Raw genomic sequence first — 17,186 nt, forward strand, 5'->3', positions numbered from 1 at the left:
GGTCACCTTGGGTGTAGTAGTGTACTTAGGACAGCAATCTAGATTCTCAAGCATCACGTAGGCAAGATGGTTCCCTATTCTGCTAGTTCACGTTCTTACCTCGTAGTTGAATAAGTGCTGTGGGGTCACCACACATTTGTGCAGCCTGTTGTGCCAGAAACTGTCCGAAGTACAAAAAGGAATGGTGTACAACTCCTGCCCTCAAGGAGACGAGGGTCTGCTGGAAGAAGCAGGGAGGTAGACTGGCACCCTCCCCCTGGGGGGCGGCTTGGATGCGTGCTTGTGAAGGTTGTGATGTTGGTACGTAAAGGGTGTTTGTAGGCATCTGGAGAAGGGACCAGTTGGCCTGAGGGAGTTGGGGAAAGCTTTGAAGTTCAAACTTTGAACTTTGAAGGACTGTTCCCTTACCTACTTCACAAAGGTTTTTGAGGTAACTTATAAGAATACACACCATAAAAAGGGTCAACATAAATAAATTAAAACAAGAGAAAGAGAAAATGTGGCTTAAAAAGTTAAGATTCGGGAAGAGTTAAAATGTAGATTATTCAAGCGCTGCAGCCCAGAATAGCTATTACATCTGTCCCTTTGCAAAAGCCAAAAGTGAAACATCGTCAGAGAGCAGCCATACACAGTAAGTTGTTTTTCTTGGTACCTCACTCTTAAAGAGCTTCATGGGGGTGGGAGGGAGGTGGTGGTGAACAGGTGAGCCTGTAAACCAGCGTTTCTCAAAATATACTCTAGGGACCTGCATTAAAGCTACATAGAGTACTTGTAAAAAGGCAGAGTCCGGGACCCCAGCCCCAGACTTAGCACATCAAAAGCTCTGGGGAGGAGGATCCAAGAACCTGCAGTTTTACACGCTTCCCCAGATAATTCTTTGTGTACTCCACAATTTGAGAACCTCTGCAATAGGTGGAAACCTCAACAGTATCTTGAAAGCAAATGCAATAAAGCGAGTGAGGGTGCTTGGCCCTTGTTTGAAGGCTGGGTGAGAATTTAATGGGAGCGAGAGCAGTGCACAAGAAAAGGCAGTTCCCCTGAGGTTCATTCCTCGCCGGGTCACTTGCAGGTCATATTTTGGAAGACCTACACAGTGGGGCAGTCCAGGCACATGGCAGGGCCGTGCCTCAGCACAGAGATGGACAGAGGAGCAGCTGGCCCCACTATGCCTGATTGGTCCAGCTTCCCCTTGGCCACCTGGGCTCTGCTCTGCAGCCTTCCTCTGGCAGGCTCTTTTATTTTTTGAGCAAATACTTTGTTTTTCTCTGTGCCCCCAAATGCAGGGTTCTGAGACCACAAATGTGCTCTGCTTCCTGTTGAAAAAGTTTTTCCCCTCAGGGTCTAACAGTGGCTTGGATGGTGAGTTGGCAGAAAGAACAGTGGGTGTTGAAATTGTACTCTGCACGCACTGTACCCAAGACATATCAAGTCAGCCTTTGGAATAGATTATTCCTGTTTTCTGGTCACGGAGTTGTATGTTTTGAAGTCTTTATTTTGGAAGGCACTTCTTTATTGAGAAAGGGATGAAGGAGGGGTCACAATTGTTGTCCTTGGGTTATATTTTTAAATATTTATTGTCCAATTTTAAAGATATACCGAAAGGTATAAAGAAAAATACCCTGAACATCTGGTTTAAGAAATAAATCATTTCCAGTACTTTTGAAGCCTTTGTGATTTAGATTTTAAAACCCAATAAGACATGGTTAACGTGAGCCTTGAGCAGTCCCATCTGGTGGCTCTCTGTCCTGTGCTCCTCCATCAGGTTTTCTCGAGGTTTATTGAAATCCTCTTGGTTGCTTGTGTTGGTGGCAGGGAGAATAGCTGTGCACCGTTCACTCAGCTCAGATTTGTTGGCGTACTCCGTGTCCATGGCAGCCAAGTGGACACTCACATCTCTTCTCCCAGAGAGGAGCTGAGGGGCCCAGTGGAGTCAGCTGCTTCTCTGCAAAGCTTTTCTTGACTCTGTTCCCTGGCCCCGGAGTTGACTCCCCTTCCTTTGTGCCATTTCAGCTGTTCTCACCAGTCACCCTCACCATCATTGTTTGTTTTGCTGGTCTCCCCCCTGCCAAGAGCAAACACCTCTTCTTAACCCAACCCCACTGCTGCATGCCTGGCACCAACTGGCACGTGGTGTGTGCTAACCAGGTGCATGGTTGAATGGATGTGGTGCTATGAGTGTTTAAAGAAGGCGGAGGAAAAGTAAGAACCAACCTTGAGTGGTCTGAGAAGGCTTCCTAGGGGAGGTGATGTTTGAGCTGAGGCCAGGCAGCTGTTGGATTGGTGATAAGGAAGTCCTTGGAGAATTCTGGAGAGCTTCTCTTCCCTGAAGGACTGGGGAGAAGATTTGGGATGAGCCCCATGCAGTAGATGGTGCTTCTCATTTTTAGTGTAAGGGGTTACAAGGGGCATCATGAGTTGGTGGGACCACTGCAGACAACTGTCATTCCCAAGCCTGGGGATTTAGTAGTGCCTGGCTTGGCTTCCAGCATACATCTGGCCGTTGGAAGACTGGTACAGAGAAAAACGGCTCACCCACAAGAGCCTGAGGAACAACACTGTAGTGGGGCTGAGGGGTGGGCAGTGGGAGGGATGGCTTGAAGGGGGGCTATGCCATACTGTTAGGTCTGAGGCTTGACCAAGGAAGAGATTTCAACATCTCAGCTTGTTGAACCACAAAGCTCTGGGCGTTGTCTAGTTCCCAGATCAGTGAATTTCATTGCTCAAGAAAAAAAGTTTTTTAAAACTTGGAGACCTGACCCATGGCTGCAAGTAAGGGTTTTTTTAAAAAATTGAATTAAAAAAGATAAATCCAGCATCAAAATCCACTGTGATCATTTCATAAAAGAAAGGGGATTTTAACATTTAAAGAGTAAGAAGCACTTCATCTTGGAAGAATGGGCATTCTGATATATTGATTACATTGAGCTTAATGAAGGACCACTTACATTATCTTTGACCATTTTGTCTCAGGCTCATGAAACATTGTCACCACTCCACAATAGGCCAGGGACTGTCTTGACCCATTGGCTGGTCAGTTGGGAAGCAGTGGCTAGATGTTCCAGCCTCTGGCTGAGACTAGAGGAATGAACGAGTGGTTCAGCCAGCATGGAAGTGAGGCAGGGAGTCTGTGCTGGGCTGGCTCTGGATTCACAGGACTTTTGATGGAGGGGCATATGTGTGTTGGGTTTGCCATGCTGGGCGAGGGAGCAGTGGAATCTGTCTGAGTTGAGTTCACACATTGAAGTTATTGAGCGACTTACATGCAAGGCTGTGACCTAGACTCCCAGCTGAGAGGCCCACGTGGCAGGCCTTTAGTGGGGGGAGCCGAGGACAGGCTCACATCTGCTCATCTGCTTACGTAACCCTGCTTCCCAGCTCTTGGAGCCAAGAAAACACACAAGCTGGCCCAGCAGGGCCGAGGGCTTGTGATAGCACGCGCCACGCGCTGCACAGCAAGGGGGCCTTGGCTCGGCCCGAGGACCATCAGGAAGCCTCAGCCCTCTGCTTCCTCCCCCACGCCTCTCCCGAGGCCCCCGCGGTGGCTCTGAGACCTGCTGGCAGGTCTGTGTGGTTCTAGGCAGAGCTGGTCACTGCCCTCTTGGAGTCTGAGCTCTTTGGACTTTCTAATTAGGGCAAAGCCAGGTGTGCCACGAAGGACGTCCCCTGCCTCATGGCAGGAGGTGTGCCAGGCATGCAGGGAGGCCTCCCGGCTAGCGCCGGCCCCAGGAAAGCATTCAGCCCCGGGTCTGGGGCCACCACAGCTGCCAAGCACCGACCCATCTCAGGGGTGTGAATTGGGGGGGTTCTCAGAGCGGTGGCAGCTTCAAGGAGAGAAGGCAGTGAAAAGAATTGCCAGATTGGGCAAGAAGGACAAGATGGGGGTCAGGGTGCCCTAGATGTGTGGGAGACAGGGCAGGGTTGTGAGAGGGCACAGGGAGGAGTAGGGGAGTGAGAAAGAGGCTGTTCAGTGATCAAGCTCTGCGTGGAGCCACTGGGGCAGCAAGTCCCTCGGACAGCCTTGAACCAGGGTGGTTTTCACGTGGGTCCTGCCACGCTCAGCAGGGGGCTCCTTGAAGTCAGGAACTGTGCTGTCCATCCCATCACCTCCCACCTCCCTGACCTGGCACACCACCTGGCACACAGTAGGTGTCCAGAAAGTATTGATTGAAATGAATTGAAAGTGGCCTTGACACACCACAGAAAACGTTTACGTTAAACAAACTCTTCAGAAAAGACTCTGGCTTGATGGTTGAGTAGGCTCCCGTGGATGGACGGTCACATGCTGTTAACCCCTATGCGGGGGCTGAAGGAAGAGGAGGGGGATGGAAGATGGACCACCCAGGTTATCAGCTCCCATAGTTGGGTAGACAGTGTTATCAGTTGCTGAAGGAACTCTGGAGCAGAAGGGGATTGGCCATAGGTGGTGGCGGTGGTGGTGAGGTTAAATAAGTGTTCATGTGAGTTCCAATCCCTGCAGTTTGCAAGTGGAAGCCAGTATCCTGAGAGTGGCTGGTAGTCGCCCAAAGATCATCCAACAAGTCACTTTATAGAGCTGAACTAGGACCCAGGCAGCCTTTCTCCTGACCAGGAAACTCTACCTCAGGACCATCTTTCTGGAACTGCTGAAGGGGCGAAATTAAGACGCTTCTAGCCTGCAGGTGTCTGCTCCAGGGAGGGTGGGCAGACCAAGTGTGAATTCCTGTTCTCTGGGCTGGTTTCAGAAGTTGTGAGAAGTTTGGTAGGGTGACAGTCCAGATGCCTCTTGGGTTCCCCAAAATGGAGTTATGTTTAGCAGCATCTTCAGAACCAAAGGTGGGGCAGGCTGGGGATGGGGTGCAGATGTCGTGGGGCCTTCTGAAGTGAGAAGAGCCCAATGACAGATCTTCTTTTCATGTTTTTCACAAGTGCCCTGTGCAGCAGGGTCTCCCAGAAGGCTTTGCCCAGGCTTGGGGACTAGAGCAACCCAGGCCTGCTGGACCCTGTGGGAAAGGGCTCCCTCCATGAAAGACCCAAGCCTTGTGAAGATGGGCAGTCCGGCTCCCCTCTGCCCATCTTGCCCAATAAGAATCCCTTGGGCTCCTTGTTATTTACGTGGGTCCTTCCCAAGATCTACCGAGTCAGGTTCTCTAGGGGAGAGGCCTGAGATTCCATATTTTTACTGATTACTTCACATGATTCTGATGATAGAATGTGTTCACACTCCTCACATTTTTCTGTAGAGACAATGGCCAGGCAGACCCCTTACTTGGTTCTGGGACATAGTACCTACTCACCTGAGGGCACCCTGGGAGGTTGGAGCTGGGTCAGCAGGCAGTCATGTCAGGGACTGATCTGTGAGGCCTCTGTTCCTCCAGAGACCGAGGTGCACGGCCAGGCAGAGACTAGGGCTTTTGATCCCTGAAGACCCCCTTCCTGCCGCACGGGGTCTGCCGTCTGAGCTCTGTGGGAATGAGGAGAGCAAAAGGACAAGGCCAGACTGGGCCTTCGATTTTAAGATCCTAGTCTCTCAATGACGTTAGAGGAAAGAGGGAAGAGCATTTCTGGCAAAGGGAAAAGTGTGGGCATAGGCACAGTTTATAGGAACGAGAAGGAGAGTAGAGCTGAGACTGAAGGGCCTTGTTGCCAAGCTAAGAGGCTTAGCCCTACCTTGTCCAAGGCTATAGCCTTAGAGCCATCAGAGGGTTTTAGCAGGAAAGTGATAGGATCAGAGCTGTGTCTCAGAAGAAAATGAACTTATGTGAGTGGGTGCTGTGATGATAGAACTGGGTCAGCATCAGAGGGAGGGAAGGTGTGAGGAGTCCTGGGGATCCAGGAGAGGGGAGAGGAGGAGGAGATGCAGGTCCATACCTGCTGACAGGCAAGGAGAGCGAGAGTCACAGCTTCCTTTTCTTGAGCTGCCTCATTTCAGGAGGGTGAGTGATCCCTGAAGACAAGAGGTGCTTGGAGAGCTACATACTATTGACAAACAAACAGGGCGACAGAGGGCTGCACACTGGACCCTGGGTGGTTCTCACCAGCATGTTTCAGGTGAACTTGCTCTGAGTTTGTGGCCTGGGTCTGGCTTCTGTTCTGTAGTGTTTAGGTTCCTTCCTTTGTTCCTGTGGATAGTTTACTCCATAGGTAAAGCTGGTTATGCTAGAGTAACGGTTCCTAAAGTATGTTCCCTGATAAAATGATTCTATGGCCAAATAAGTTTAGGAAGTGGTGGGATAGATAAAGTGAACTTCTTGACTGCACAGCTTCTCAGAGCTTTTGGTATGCATTATGACTTTCCAGAAGCAAGAGTTAGTATGCAGCGTTCCCAAACTTATTTGACCAGGGGACGTGTTCTTCCATTGAGCATCTCACTGGGACTAGTGTTTCCTGGAACCCACTTTGAGAAAGTCTGGCCTACAGGGAATACTGGGGACCTGGGTTCAAGTGTTGACTCTGTTCCCAATTCCCTGTGTGTCCCTGGGCTAGTCATCTTTCTCCTGCCCTCCCCATGTGTGCTGTGGCAGGGGTGGTCGTCAGACTTGGAGGAGTGAGGTCCTCTCTCAGCTCCACCTGTTTCTATTTAGGAGACGGGGACTTTCATGCCTGTATCTGGATCTTCACCCTTGCCTTTTCTTCTACTCCTAACCTACCACTACCTCACAAGCCGCCATCCACGTCTCATCAATTTGTCTTCTGAGCCCAGAGCTCTCTTACTAACTTAGTTCTCTCATTTCGAGCCATGTTCTTCTAGGCCAGAAACTTTGGAGTTGCCCCTGACTTTTCCTCCCTTCTTCATCCCCTGCTTATTCTAAGCACTCTTCTTTGATGTTTGTTCTGGCTGTTTCTTCTCTCTGCTTCCCCTTAGTTCCTCCAGTCCCTCCCCGTCGAGTTTGTTTCATCTGTGCATCACTTCCGTTCCTGAGACATGGGTCACTCATGCCACTCTCTGCTGCCTTGTAATTTCAGGCTCATTTCCTCCACAGGGGCCTCCCCAACACACATGCACACTTTTCCCTGACTAGGTTAGGTTCAGAGAGATGATGTAAGTCATTTGTCCAAGGCCACACAGCTGGGAGGTGGCAGAGTTTCAACCTCAGGATTTCTGACAAAGTGCTTTCTCAGCCGTGCTCTCTGATCCTTACTACAGCTTGTCAGGAAGTCTGAGCAGGAATTACTCCATTTCCATTTTTCAGTTGAGCAACATAGAGTCTGAGAGGAGTGGGTCCTAGGAAGGTGAAGTGCTTCAGAGGGTGACCAGCTGTCTGAGTTTTGCCTGATGCTGAAGGGTTTCCTGGGATGGTCAGTCACGCTAGTTCTGGACATGGTACCCAGTGCTGGGCCTGAGTGCCTTTTCCACAGCCACACTGCCTCCCAGGAGGAGATGCTTCCAGCGGTAGCGGCCTGGCCACCTGCAGAGTCCTGTGGCCTGATATCTTCTCCTTCCCTCCACCTCTCTAGTCGGCCCCATGCTGATTGAGTTTAACATACCTGTGGACCTGAAGCTTGTGGAGGAACAGAACCCGAAGGTGAAGGTGGGTGGTCGCTATACCCCCAAGGACTGCATCTCTCCTCACAAGGTGGCCATCATCATTCCGTTCCGCAACCGGCAGGAACACCTCAAGTACTGGCTGTATTATTTGCACCCAATCCTACAGCGTCAGCAGTTGGACTATGGCATCTATGTTATCAACCAGGTGAGGTCTGGGAAGATGGAGGGAGGGAGGGAAGGAGCGTACACGTGTGTGCATGTGCGTGCGTGTGTGTGTGTGTGCGCGCATGCACGTGCTTGTGTACTCAAATATGTGAGTAATGAGGGGTGAAGGAATGGAAGTGATTTTTTAGACATCTGGCATTTTGCAACTCCACTACCACCACCACCCCCCTCCTTATCTTGGTGCAAATGAGCTAAATGCCATGCAGTGTTGTTTTGTGTTTTTTTTTTTTCCCCAAGAGTATAACTTTGGTATTTCAAGTTTATCCTGAATACCTAAATTCCTATCTTTAGACTATAATCTCCCAGCTGGAATAACACATCTAACTTATCTATATACCAAATTCCCTTGAAATTCATCTGAAGAGACAGGATGCATTTCCATTTCTAAAAGGTCCAGTGTCCATTTCATTTCAAGATAAACTCTGGGTCTGCTTGTAGTAAGTTAGCTTGAATAGTAAGATTACTAGCAGTTGACAGCTTCTATCAAAGTTGAGGGACTTGGTGGGCCTTCCTTGGACCAGAAGACTTGCTTAAGAAAAACCCTGCCATCAAGGAACACTTGTCTGATGCCAGTGAGCACGTGTTGACCATGGCAAGATTCAGGAGCCCGTTATTAAAGCAATGGCAGTGAGCGCCTGGAAGAGGAAGCCACCAGCACCAGGGGCCAGCAGAGATTACGAGGAACAGGCCACGCCAGCTGCATCTCCTTTCCCTCTTTGACAGTTGTTTTACCAGTAGATGAATGATACACTGTAGACACCGTGTCAGATCTTATTCATCAAGGCATCTGGTGGCCTCCCACAAATCTGCCTGAGCAGAGGAGAGACAGCTGTGGTCTGGATGGCATATAAACTAGATTAAAATATATACTTGGGTAAAGAGTGTAAAAGATAGTTAGTGATGATGCCAAGTTTTTGAATTTAGGTGACTGTGGTCAAGGAAGACTTGGTGTGGGCACCCGGGGGGAGAAGGCGAATGTATAGAAAGCTGGTATTTTAGGTGAATGTGAGATTTCCCTTCAATTATAAAGTCAAAACAGATATTGGACCAGTGAAATTTAGCCACTATCTTAAATTCCTACGACGTGTTTATATAGATATTCCCCACGTTTCCAATAACAGATTTCCAAACGTCCTATACCAGCTCTTTCCTCCTGCCCACCCCAGTCCAAGCTGGCAGAACAACTAAGCAAGCCAGCTTGGACCAGTGGCCCTGCTGTGCCGGCTGACACCGGACACTGCCTAAGATGGGGCTTCTCCCAAAGTGTGCTTTCCGAAATGGAGATCTGAGGCCAAATGCATCTGAGGAATGCTGGACTGAACAACATGAAGCAGGTTTCATTCCTGCAGAACCTTCAGTGTACTGGTGTACATTACAGCCTCCAGAAGGACTCTGCACATAGTGTTTCCTGAGCTCATCTGACTGGAGAGCCGTTTCCCAAGAACCATCTCAAACGAAGAGTGTTCCGTGAATTGAACGTTGGGGAAAGCAGGCCTACATTAACACCTCCTCCCCTCCCACCTCCTTACTTTCCCTAGGATACTGAGAAACACCCCCAATTCCTATCTTTTCCCACGTGTATCTCAGCATCGGAAGTATTTTATTTTTCATTTTTCAAACATTTACGTCTTTTTTTTTCTTCTTTATGCAGGTTTTTAATTGTAAAATACGATATGCCTACTGAGAAGTGCACAGAACAAAACTGTAAATGTGACAAATAAAAAGAGAATACTTACATAACCACTACTCAAATCTGAAAGTATTGATACTTGTCAGAATCTCAGAAACCTCCCATCTCCTTTTCTCATCACAAGTTCCTTCCCTCTTCCCGGTTAAACACCATCCTCATTTCTTCACAATCATTTCCTTTAACCTGCATGCATCCCTAACAAAACAGTTTAGTTTTGTCAACATCTAACTTTATTATTATTTTTTTTCACACACACACTGTATTTTATTTTTACAAGAGAAATAAACTGACACCAAGCGTTGTAACATTTACGTCTTTTTTTCCTCTAGTCTTGTCAGTATCATCGTCTCTCCCCCACCCCATCCCCCCTACCCCTGCCCCAGTTCGTGTCTTTTTGCTTCTTCATCTTTTCCTTCTCTTCCAAGGGTTAACTTTTCACCTTTGGTGAATAATTTCCTCTCTATCTCCCTCTCCCCCAGTTAATCTAATTTCTTCTGCTCCAGCTCTGCCCTGATTATTTCTTTGGGAAAATATGATCTGACTTTCAGGTAACCAAGTCATAAAGAAACTTGAAGTCTGCTCTACCTTTCCAGTGAAGAATATCTTGTATGGTATCTATAAAGAACCCATAATAAAATGATGATAGGAAACCTAAGCCTTGAAAAGAAAGAGGTGGGAGGGGAAACGTTTGGAGCGTGCCCCGTCTACAAATTAGGACCTTCCTGTGTTCTCTGTTTTACTGTTATAGTAAGAGAAAGGGAGTTCATAGCATCTGGCTTGGGCTTTGTGTACCATTTGTTGAGCAAATAGGCTTCTCAGTGTCTTCCTGTCTCAGACACCCTGCTGTCATTTTGATGCTTCATTTACCACCACCCCCAACACATACCCCATTTAAGATGAGAAAGTGCTTAAAATAGGAGGGGCCCCTGAGACATCTAGTCCAGGGGTTCTCAGACAGGTTTTTAAGAACAAAACCTCTTCCTGCCACTTTAAAATCCTCCACAGCCCCCATCCACAGTGGGTCACAATGGTGCTATTCTACTTGAAGTGGGGGCCATGTCCCCATCTCTGTCCCCTGACTTCCCCTTCAGTCTTTGCTGGGATTCATGTGTACCCCTAAGGCCAGATAGTGTGAAAACTGTTCTATTTTGCAGGTGAGGAAACTGAGGCTCAGAGAGGGGAAGTGACGGGTAGGAAGCCACATAAGCCACAGTAGGGCTGCAGATCAGAGCCCACTCCCCGTCTCCTAGTGCCCTCTCAGTGCATCAGCACTAACTCCCTCCTCAAGGCCATTTAGTCCCTCCTTCTCAAAGCTGGGTGTCCAGGGCTGGGAGTGAGCACCAGGCTCAGGCTGCCTGGGTTCCGGCTCTGCTACTTGCCAGCTCAGTGACCTTGAGCTTGAGTCCTTCACACCTCGGTTTCCTCAGTAGTGGGAGGGCAAGGTTTTAGTCCTTAGCATGCAGGGCTGTGACGCACCTGGCACACAGTGAACCCTTGGTAAACATTAGCTGATTTGAGTTCCTTCTCCTCCCCGCCCCATCCCGTCCCCTTCTTCCTGCCTATTTTCTCTGCCCAGGACTGTGGTGATAAACTCTTTACTGCTCTCTCCCCGCCTCCTGCTTCACCCCCACTCAATACCAGCGTTGAGACCCTCCCTCCCACTTGTGTGGCCTCCGTGGGGTCAGATAGTGGACTTAGGGACCACGGCAAGCCCACCAGCTTCTTCAGAGAAGGGTTGTGTCTCAAGCTCCACACACAGGGGTGAGCTTTCCTGGGCTTTTGTGGCTCCTACCCTGTCCATACTAAGCTATTAACCACTTTCGTTTGGTTTAGTCCCCTCCAATCACCGTAATAACTTCCATCTCACAATAAGCGTGGTAGAGGTGGGTGGTATGCTTTACCGGTTGAGTAAACCTGGAGAAGCAGCAGCATTGCTGTTGGTTCTCAGTGTCCAGCTCTCTTCCTGCCCTAGCCAGCTGGCATCTGAACATCCCTTTAGGGTTCTGACAGGTCCAGCCTCTCGGAGCCAAGGGTGCTTCTCTGAGGCACAGGTGTCCTGCCCAAGGTCCAACACTGGGACCTTGGTGCGGAGGAGGACATCAAGAGGTCATAGCAGATGGGAGGTGGGGTGCACACTACACTTCTTCATACTTTAATTGGGAAAGGAAACCATAAAACCACCAAAGGTAAGGGGAAGGCAGGTTGTCACCCTGGCAGCACTAGCCCTAAATAAGAAATACAGGATGTTTGTGGGATTAGCCGCCATGGGAATTAACAAACAGGTGAGGAATGCAGGCCCAGCTGGCCAGGTGGGCTCGTAATAACCATGGCAGCCCTTTGCCCCAGAAGCAGTGCCCAGGATCTGTCTCTCTGATTCTGTTTGTATATCCCCTGGTGCCTCTGATCTCACTCAGCTGCCTACAATTTTTCTAGTTCTGGCTGTGTCATGCCCTCTCTAAAGTCTTCAGTATGTCCCTGCCGTCCACAGGCGAGGGTCTAAAGGGCCTGAAGGCCTGAGCTTGGCATCTGAGGGAGGCCCTCTGCAGCCCACCCTGACCGACCTCCGGCCACCTCCTCTCAGGCCTCCTTCACACCTTTAGGCCACAGCCACGCTGGACTCGCCACCATCCCCGAGACACGCCCAGCTGCCCTCCTGCACCTTTGCTTATGCTGCACCGTCCACCTTCCCCCTGCATGCCTCCCCTTCCCTCCCCTGGTTGCTCTCTTTCTGGCCACTATGAGAGGCCCTCCCCAGCCTTATTAGCTCTGTGAAAGCCTGGAGTGGAGCCAACTTCTCCATCCGAGCTGTCCCAGGCCACATTGTGCTTTCTAGTGAGGCGGGGAGAGTGGAGGGATGATTCCCTGTGTGCGTGCTCTCCCCGCCCAGCGGCCCCTAGACCCTCAGGTCTGTCTTGCTCGTCTCCCTGACCACGCAGCTCCGTGCACGGTCCACCGCAGGGTCAGTGTTTGGAGCACGGAGTTGCTTCCTATGGCTCCTGCCCTTTCACCTACACCTGCTCTCAGGACCCTTTGCTCTGGGTTCTCTGGAGAGGTCTGTGTCTCTTAGAAGTCAAGCCTCCTTCCCCCTCCAGGCCAGGTCATGACCCTTGGGAACCTGGACAGCCTTCTCCCTCCGCTCCCTCCCCCAAGCCTCTCCCCAAAGCTTCCTGTCCCTGGTGGACCAGGGGTGACCTCCCTTTTCAGGAAAAATGCAGAGAACCTACTCTAAGCCCTGTGGTGTTTGATGGTCATAAAACTTTATGGTCTTTGGGACTGAACCTCTTTCACGGTCTCACTTTGAATTTTGACCCTAACAGCCCCTCAGTGAGGCAATGGCTACCCCCACCATCCCTGCTGAGGGAAGGCTTCCGGAGGTGAGCAGCTTGCTGGGGGTCCCGTGACGGCTGGGTGGCAGAGCTAAGATTTGGACAGAAATCACCTGAGGCCTAAGTAATGCCTCACCTTGCCACGTGTATTCCCCTTACTGGGGAACAGCTCCACATCCACTTGGCAACGCCCCCATGAGTGCCACTGGGTCACGAGAGGGGGGCAGCAGCTTTGGAGTAGCAGCCTCAGAACCTTCTGGAAGGCTTGCGCAATTGTCATGCTTACAGGTAAAACCTGACCTGAAAGGGGGCCCCAGCTCGCACCTGAGGAGTCTCCGTCTACCTTTGGAATTTTTTCCCTCTTCCTTTTCATCTGTGCACAGTCGTGAGGTGATTCTAGGCTGCTTGTCTGAGACCAAGTGTGGGCAGGTTTGGAGACCACCCTTTGCACGCTCAGTGAGTGAGAGCATCTGTCACCACCCCTCAGCAGCTTACCCTCTGTCACTGGGCCAGGCAGCTGGTTCCTAAATGAGGCCAAGACAAATAAGAGTGAAGCAGGCCCGTAAGGACAGCTGCCTGGTCCTGAGGCCCCCCTGGTTTGGTTTCATCTTGATTGTGTCTATTTACCATCACCCCGCCCTGCCTTCCATTTCCTGCCCGAGCTGGCAGCACCCAGATTGATGTGTGCAGGAGTGGGGCTCGGAAGGGGTGAGGCCAGTCCTGTTCTGTAGCACCCCCTGCTGCGGATATCTGTACCCTACCACTGCTTGCGTGCTGCCCCAGTGATTGGTCATTTCCTTTACTGTGTGTTTTCCCCTCTCTCTGTCGTGTGGCTCGCTCCAGTCTCCTGGGGAATGTGTAGAAGCACTTACAGGTACTCGCAGAGCTGGGGAATTGCCTCCCTGGGCATTGTTCTGGGAAATGTCATTTTCTCTGTTCACCGTTGACTTTGTGACAGGGAATGACAGCTTATTAGGAATTTGCCTTTGCCCTGGAACAAGGGTGGTCACAGCCTGGACATTTGCCTCTCCGCCTTACATCTCTCCCTTGCAGCCATCTTTGTCTCTTTGTTCTTTTTCTTTTTTTTTCCTTCTAGTGGGGGCCTTTTGCTTTTATTTGTTAATCCTGTTTGTAGCAAAGCAAGCTGAAGGAGGACCTCCTCTCTGTGATCTGCTTCTTGCTCTCCACCTACTTCCTCTTCTGTGCCCTTCACCTCCTAGAGAGAGAAAGAAAGAGAGGAATGCCGACCTAACTACTGCTGTGACTGCTGCTGCTGCTGCCACCACTGCTGCCACCCTGGTAATGTCCACGTGCCCCCAAATCCAACCCAGAGCCCAGGCCCTGCTGGTCAGGGGGAAGCTGTGTAAATAATCCTGAGAGTGTGCCGTCTCGAGCCCTGGGGTCTCCCGGGCAAGGCCACGGCCTCTGTGGGCTCACTCAGAAATGCTGAGGCTGGTGGGAGCCAGCCTGTTGTGCAGAGGTCGAAGAGACTTTGCCTTAAAATCAAGCCACAGTTGTGCTCATACTGTATGTGTACATACTTTTGTATCTTGCTTTTTTTCTTAAATTCTATATCATCAGCATCTTCCCATGTTATTTCATAGTCTTCATAATCATCACTTTCCATGCCTTCATAGTAGTTGAACATGTAGTGCTACCGTAATTAACACAGACATTCCTATATTAGAAGACATTTAGATAATTTCCACTTTCTCACTAGTGTAAATAATACTGTAATGAACATCTTTCAGTCTGCAGCTTATTCTGTGTTTGCTTCTTCCACATTTAGATTCATTTCCCCAGGCTAGATTTCAGATACGAGACTATGGGTTCAGAAATGGTTTAAACATTTTTCTGGTTTGTAACATAAGTGGCCAAATTGCTTTCTGAAAAAGAAGCCTTTATTTTCTAAGTGTTTTTCTGCAGAAAATATCGTCTCAGTACCTTGGGGCCTGGGAGAGAGGCAGGCATCCTGCTGTGGCTGCTGTTGAGCTGGGGTTTAAAAACTGTTCTCTGTGTTTACCTTGCCCAGAATCCCTGCTAAGCTGTTCTATTAGCTCAGTTCTCTCTGAAGGTACCTTATGGCTCTGACCTGTGTTCTAGTCCAGGAGTGGCCAAGGATGTGCTCACTCTTGTGACTAATTACTTTGGCAAATAGAGAACCACCCCCTCAGCACCCTGAACCTGAAAGGGCCCGTTTCCTTCACTTGCTGGGAGAAGAGATTAAGTCTCAGATCAGGTTTTACTGAGGGCCCTGTCCAAGGTCAGGGCTACCATATTATTATGGTTCAAAGCCAGAGACCCAACTGTTGTGAAATCATGGGTGAGTGGATATTTGCCCTCCACAAACTCAGCAATTGTATAATCCCAGTAATTCTCTGGAGATCACCTCTCAGCCAGCCTGTCTACCATCCCAAGGCCTGCAGGTCAGTCCTGCCGCAGGGCTGCCCAGCCAGAGCTTCGTCTGCTTTCCTACCACCCATTCGGCCTAGGTCTTTCCTTTTGGTGTCTGAGTGGGCACAGAAAAGTAGGAAAGAGGGTATTTCTGCAAACATTTGCACTGCCTGCAGACCTGCCTCTGGATCTGTGGGCTTGAGAGCCTGTGGGTTACTGTCGGTATTGCGGGGGTGGCTTTGTGATGGGCAGGGCATGTGTACAGAAGCAAAATTGTCTCTCCCATCACATAGAAATTCTGATTCTTTGAGACTCTGGGCTTCCGGTTGATGTTTCCAACCTCACTGCTGCTGTGTCTCTTGGTGGAGGAGGGGCCAGGTATAGTCAGCCCCCAAGCCATCATGGTCGGGGGATATGTGTGCTGGTGTACACACTGGGGCCTGACATCCAGGGAAGCCAGGGTGGTTTGGTGGATCTTCTAGAGACTGTTAGAACTTGGACAGTTGGGGCTGTGGTTTTCTGTAGTTGGTCATGTGTCCCCTGTTGCAATCAGGGAAAGGCTGCTCTTGCCTTAACCACAGGATTTGCCTGGGGATTAGACCAGATTCTGGTACCTTTCCTGAAAGCCCCACAAAGGCTGCTTGCAGGTGCAGTTCACAGGCCGAGGGAGCAGGTGAGGCATGAAATGGGGAAGTGGAATCCTTGCCTTAGCCCTTCCGGGGAGGCATTCTCTGCTTGCCCAATGCCATTGCCTCGTCTCCGATGTCTCTCACATGAATCATGCAACAGCTTCCAAACTGATCTTGCTGCCCTCATTTGGGGAGTAGGGCACAAATCCCTCCTTGACGCACAAAGCATAATTCTTGTTTAAAACCTCAAGGGCTCCTGAATAAAAGATGAAACCTTGAGTATTTTAGCAGAGTTCCCAGCCTCCCTCTCCCCCACCATGTTTTGGTCCACGTCCACCTTCATGTCTTATTCTGGCTCTCCCAGTCTGTATTTCTTGTAGTTCCTTGAATGCTCTCTTTTCCTCACAGCCTTTACAAATGCTGCTCGCTCTTCTAGGAAGATTCTTCTCATGCCTTCCAACTAAACTTGGCTAACTTCTTTGAGGCCTTCTCTGATTTTCTAGAACTGGGTTTGTGTTTCCACCTCCACTTCTCCATATGTGGGCTCCAGAGCTCCTTCTCTTCCCTCCCGGGTAACTGTCCACCCTAAAGAGCTCATCGCCCCATAACAATTGCCTGTTTAACTTGGAACTCCTCAAAAGCAAGGCTTGTGTCTTTTCTTTTTCTGTATCCCTACTGCTAAGCATGGACTAGACACCCAATAAAGGACAAGAATGATATATGAGAAGGAGGGAGAAACAGGACCTTCTGATCCTCTCCTGTCTCTGGAGCTGGCTTTTCTTTTCTTTCTTATTTGATAATCACTTAATTGAGATATAATCACATACCATACAATTTACCTATTTAAAGTATATAATTCAGTGGCTTTTTAGTATACTCAGAGTTGTGCATCTGTCACCACAATCAGTTTTAGAACATTTTCATTAAGCCAAAAAAAAAAACAAAACAAAACACCCTGTACTTCTTAGCTACCAATTCCTCCATTCCTTCCAGCCCTAGTAGCCACTAATCTACATTCTGTCTCTATGGATTTGCCTATTGTGGACATTTCATATAAATGTAATCTTATATGTGATCCTTTGTGACTGGTTTCTTTCACTTAGTATGGTGTTTAAAATTTTTTTGTGGATGTGTTTTCATTTCTCTTGGGTATATACCTGGGAGTAGAATTGCTGGATCATATGGTGACTCTGTTTATCCATCTGAGGAACTCCAGACTGTTTTCCAAGATGGCGGCACCATTTTCTATTCCCACCAGGAGGATTCTGTTTTCAGTGGACATACTACTTGCCTTCCCGTATGTTTAGTATAAATGAGCGCTCTAGAAAAAGGTTTTAATGCCCTGGAGAGCCATCTGATGCTTTTTTTAAAAAATAAATTTATTTATTTATTTATTTATTTATTTATTTATGGCTTCGTTGGGTCTTCGTTGCTGCATGCGGGCTTTCTCTAGTTGC

General features: G+C 49.3%; 1 protein-coding gene across 2 annotated transcripts in view; it reads left to right on the top strand.

The window, feature by feature from the left end:
* Positions 1-17,186, top strand: part of B4GALT1 (beta-1,4-galactosyltransferase 1) — a gene marked incomplete at its 5' end in the record, with an annotated part of 44,076 nt that overhangs the window by 17,233 nt on the left and 9,657 nt on the right. For both annotated transcript variants that reach the window (XM_079707088.1, XM_079707089.1), the window contains one exon: positions 7,435-7,670. In XM_079707088.1, coding sequence (XP_079563214.1) covers positions 7,435-7,670 — 236 coding nt within the window. The remainder of the gene's footprint in view (positions 1-7,434; positions 7,671-17,186) is intronic.

Source organism: Hyperoodon ampullatus (genome assembly GCF_949752795.1).
Source record: "Hyperoodon ampullatus genome assembly, chromosome: 6".
NCBI lineage: Eukaryota > Metazoa > Chordata > Mammalia > Artiodactyla > Ziphiidae > Hyperoodon > Hyperoodon ampullatus.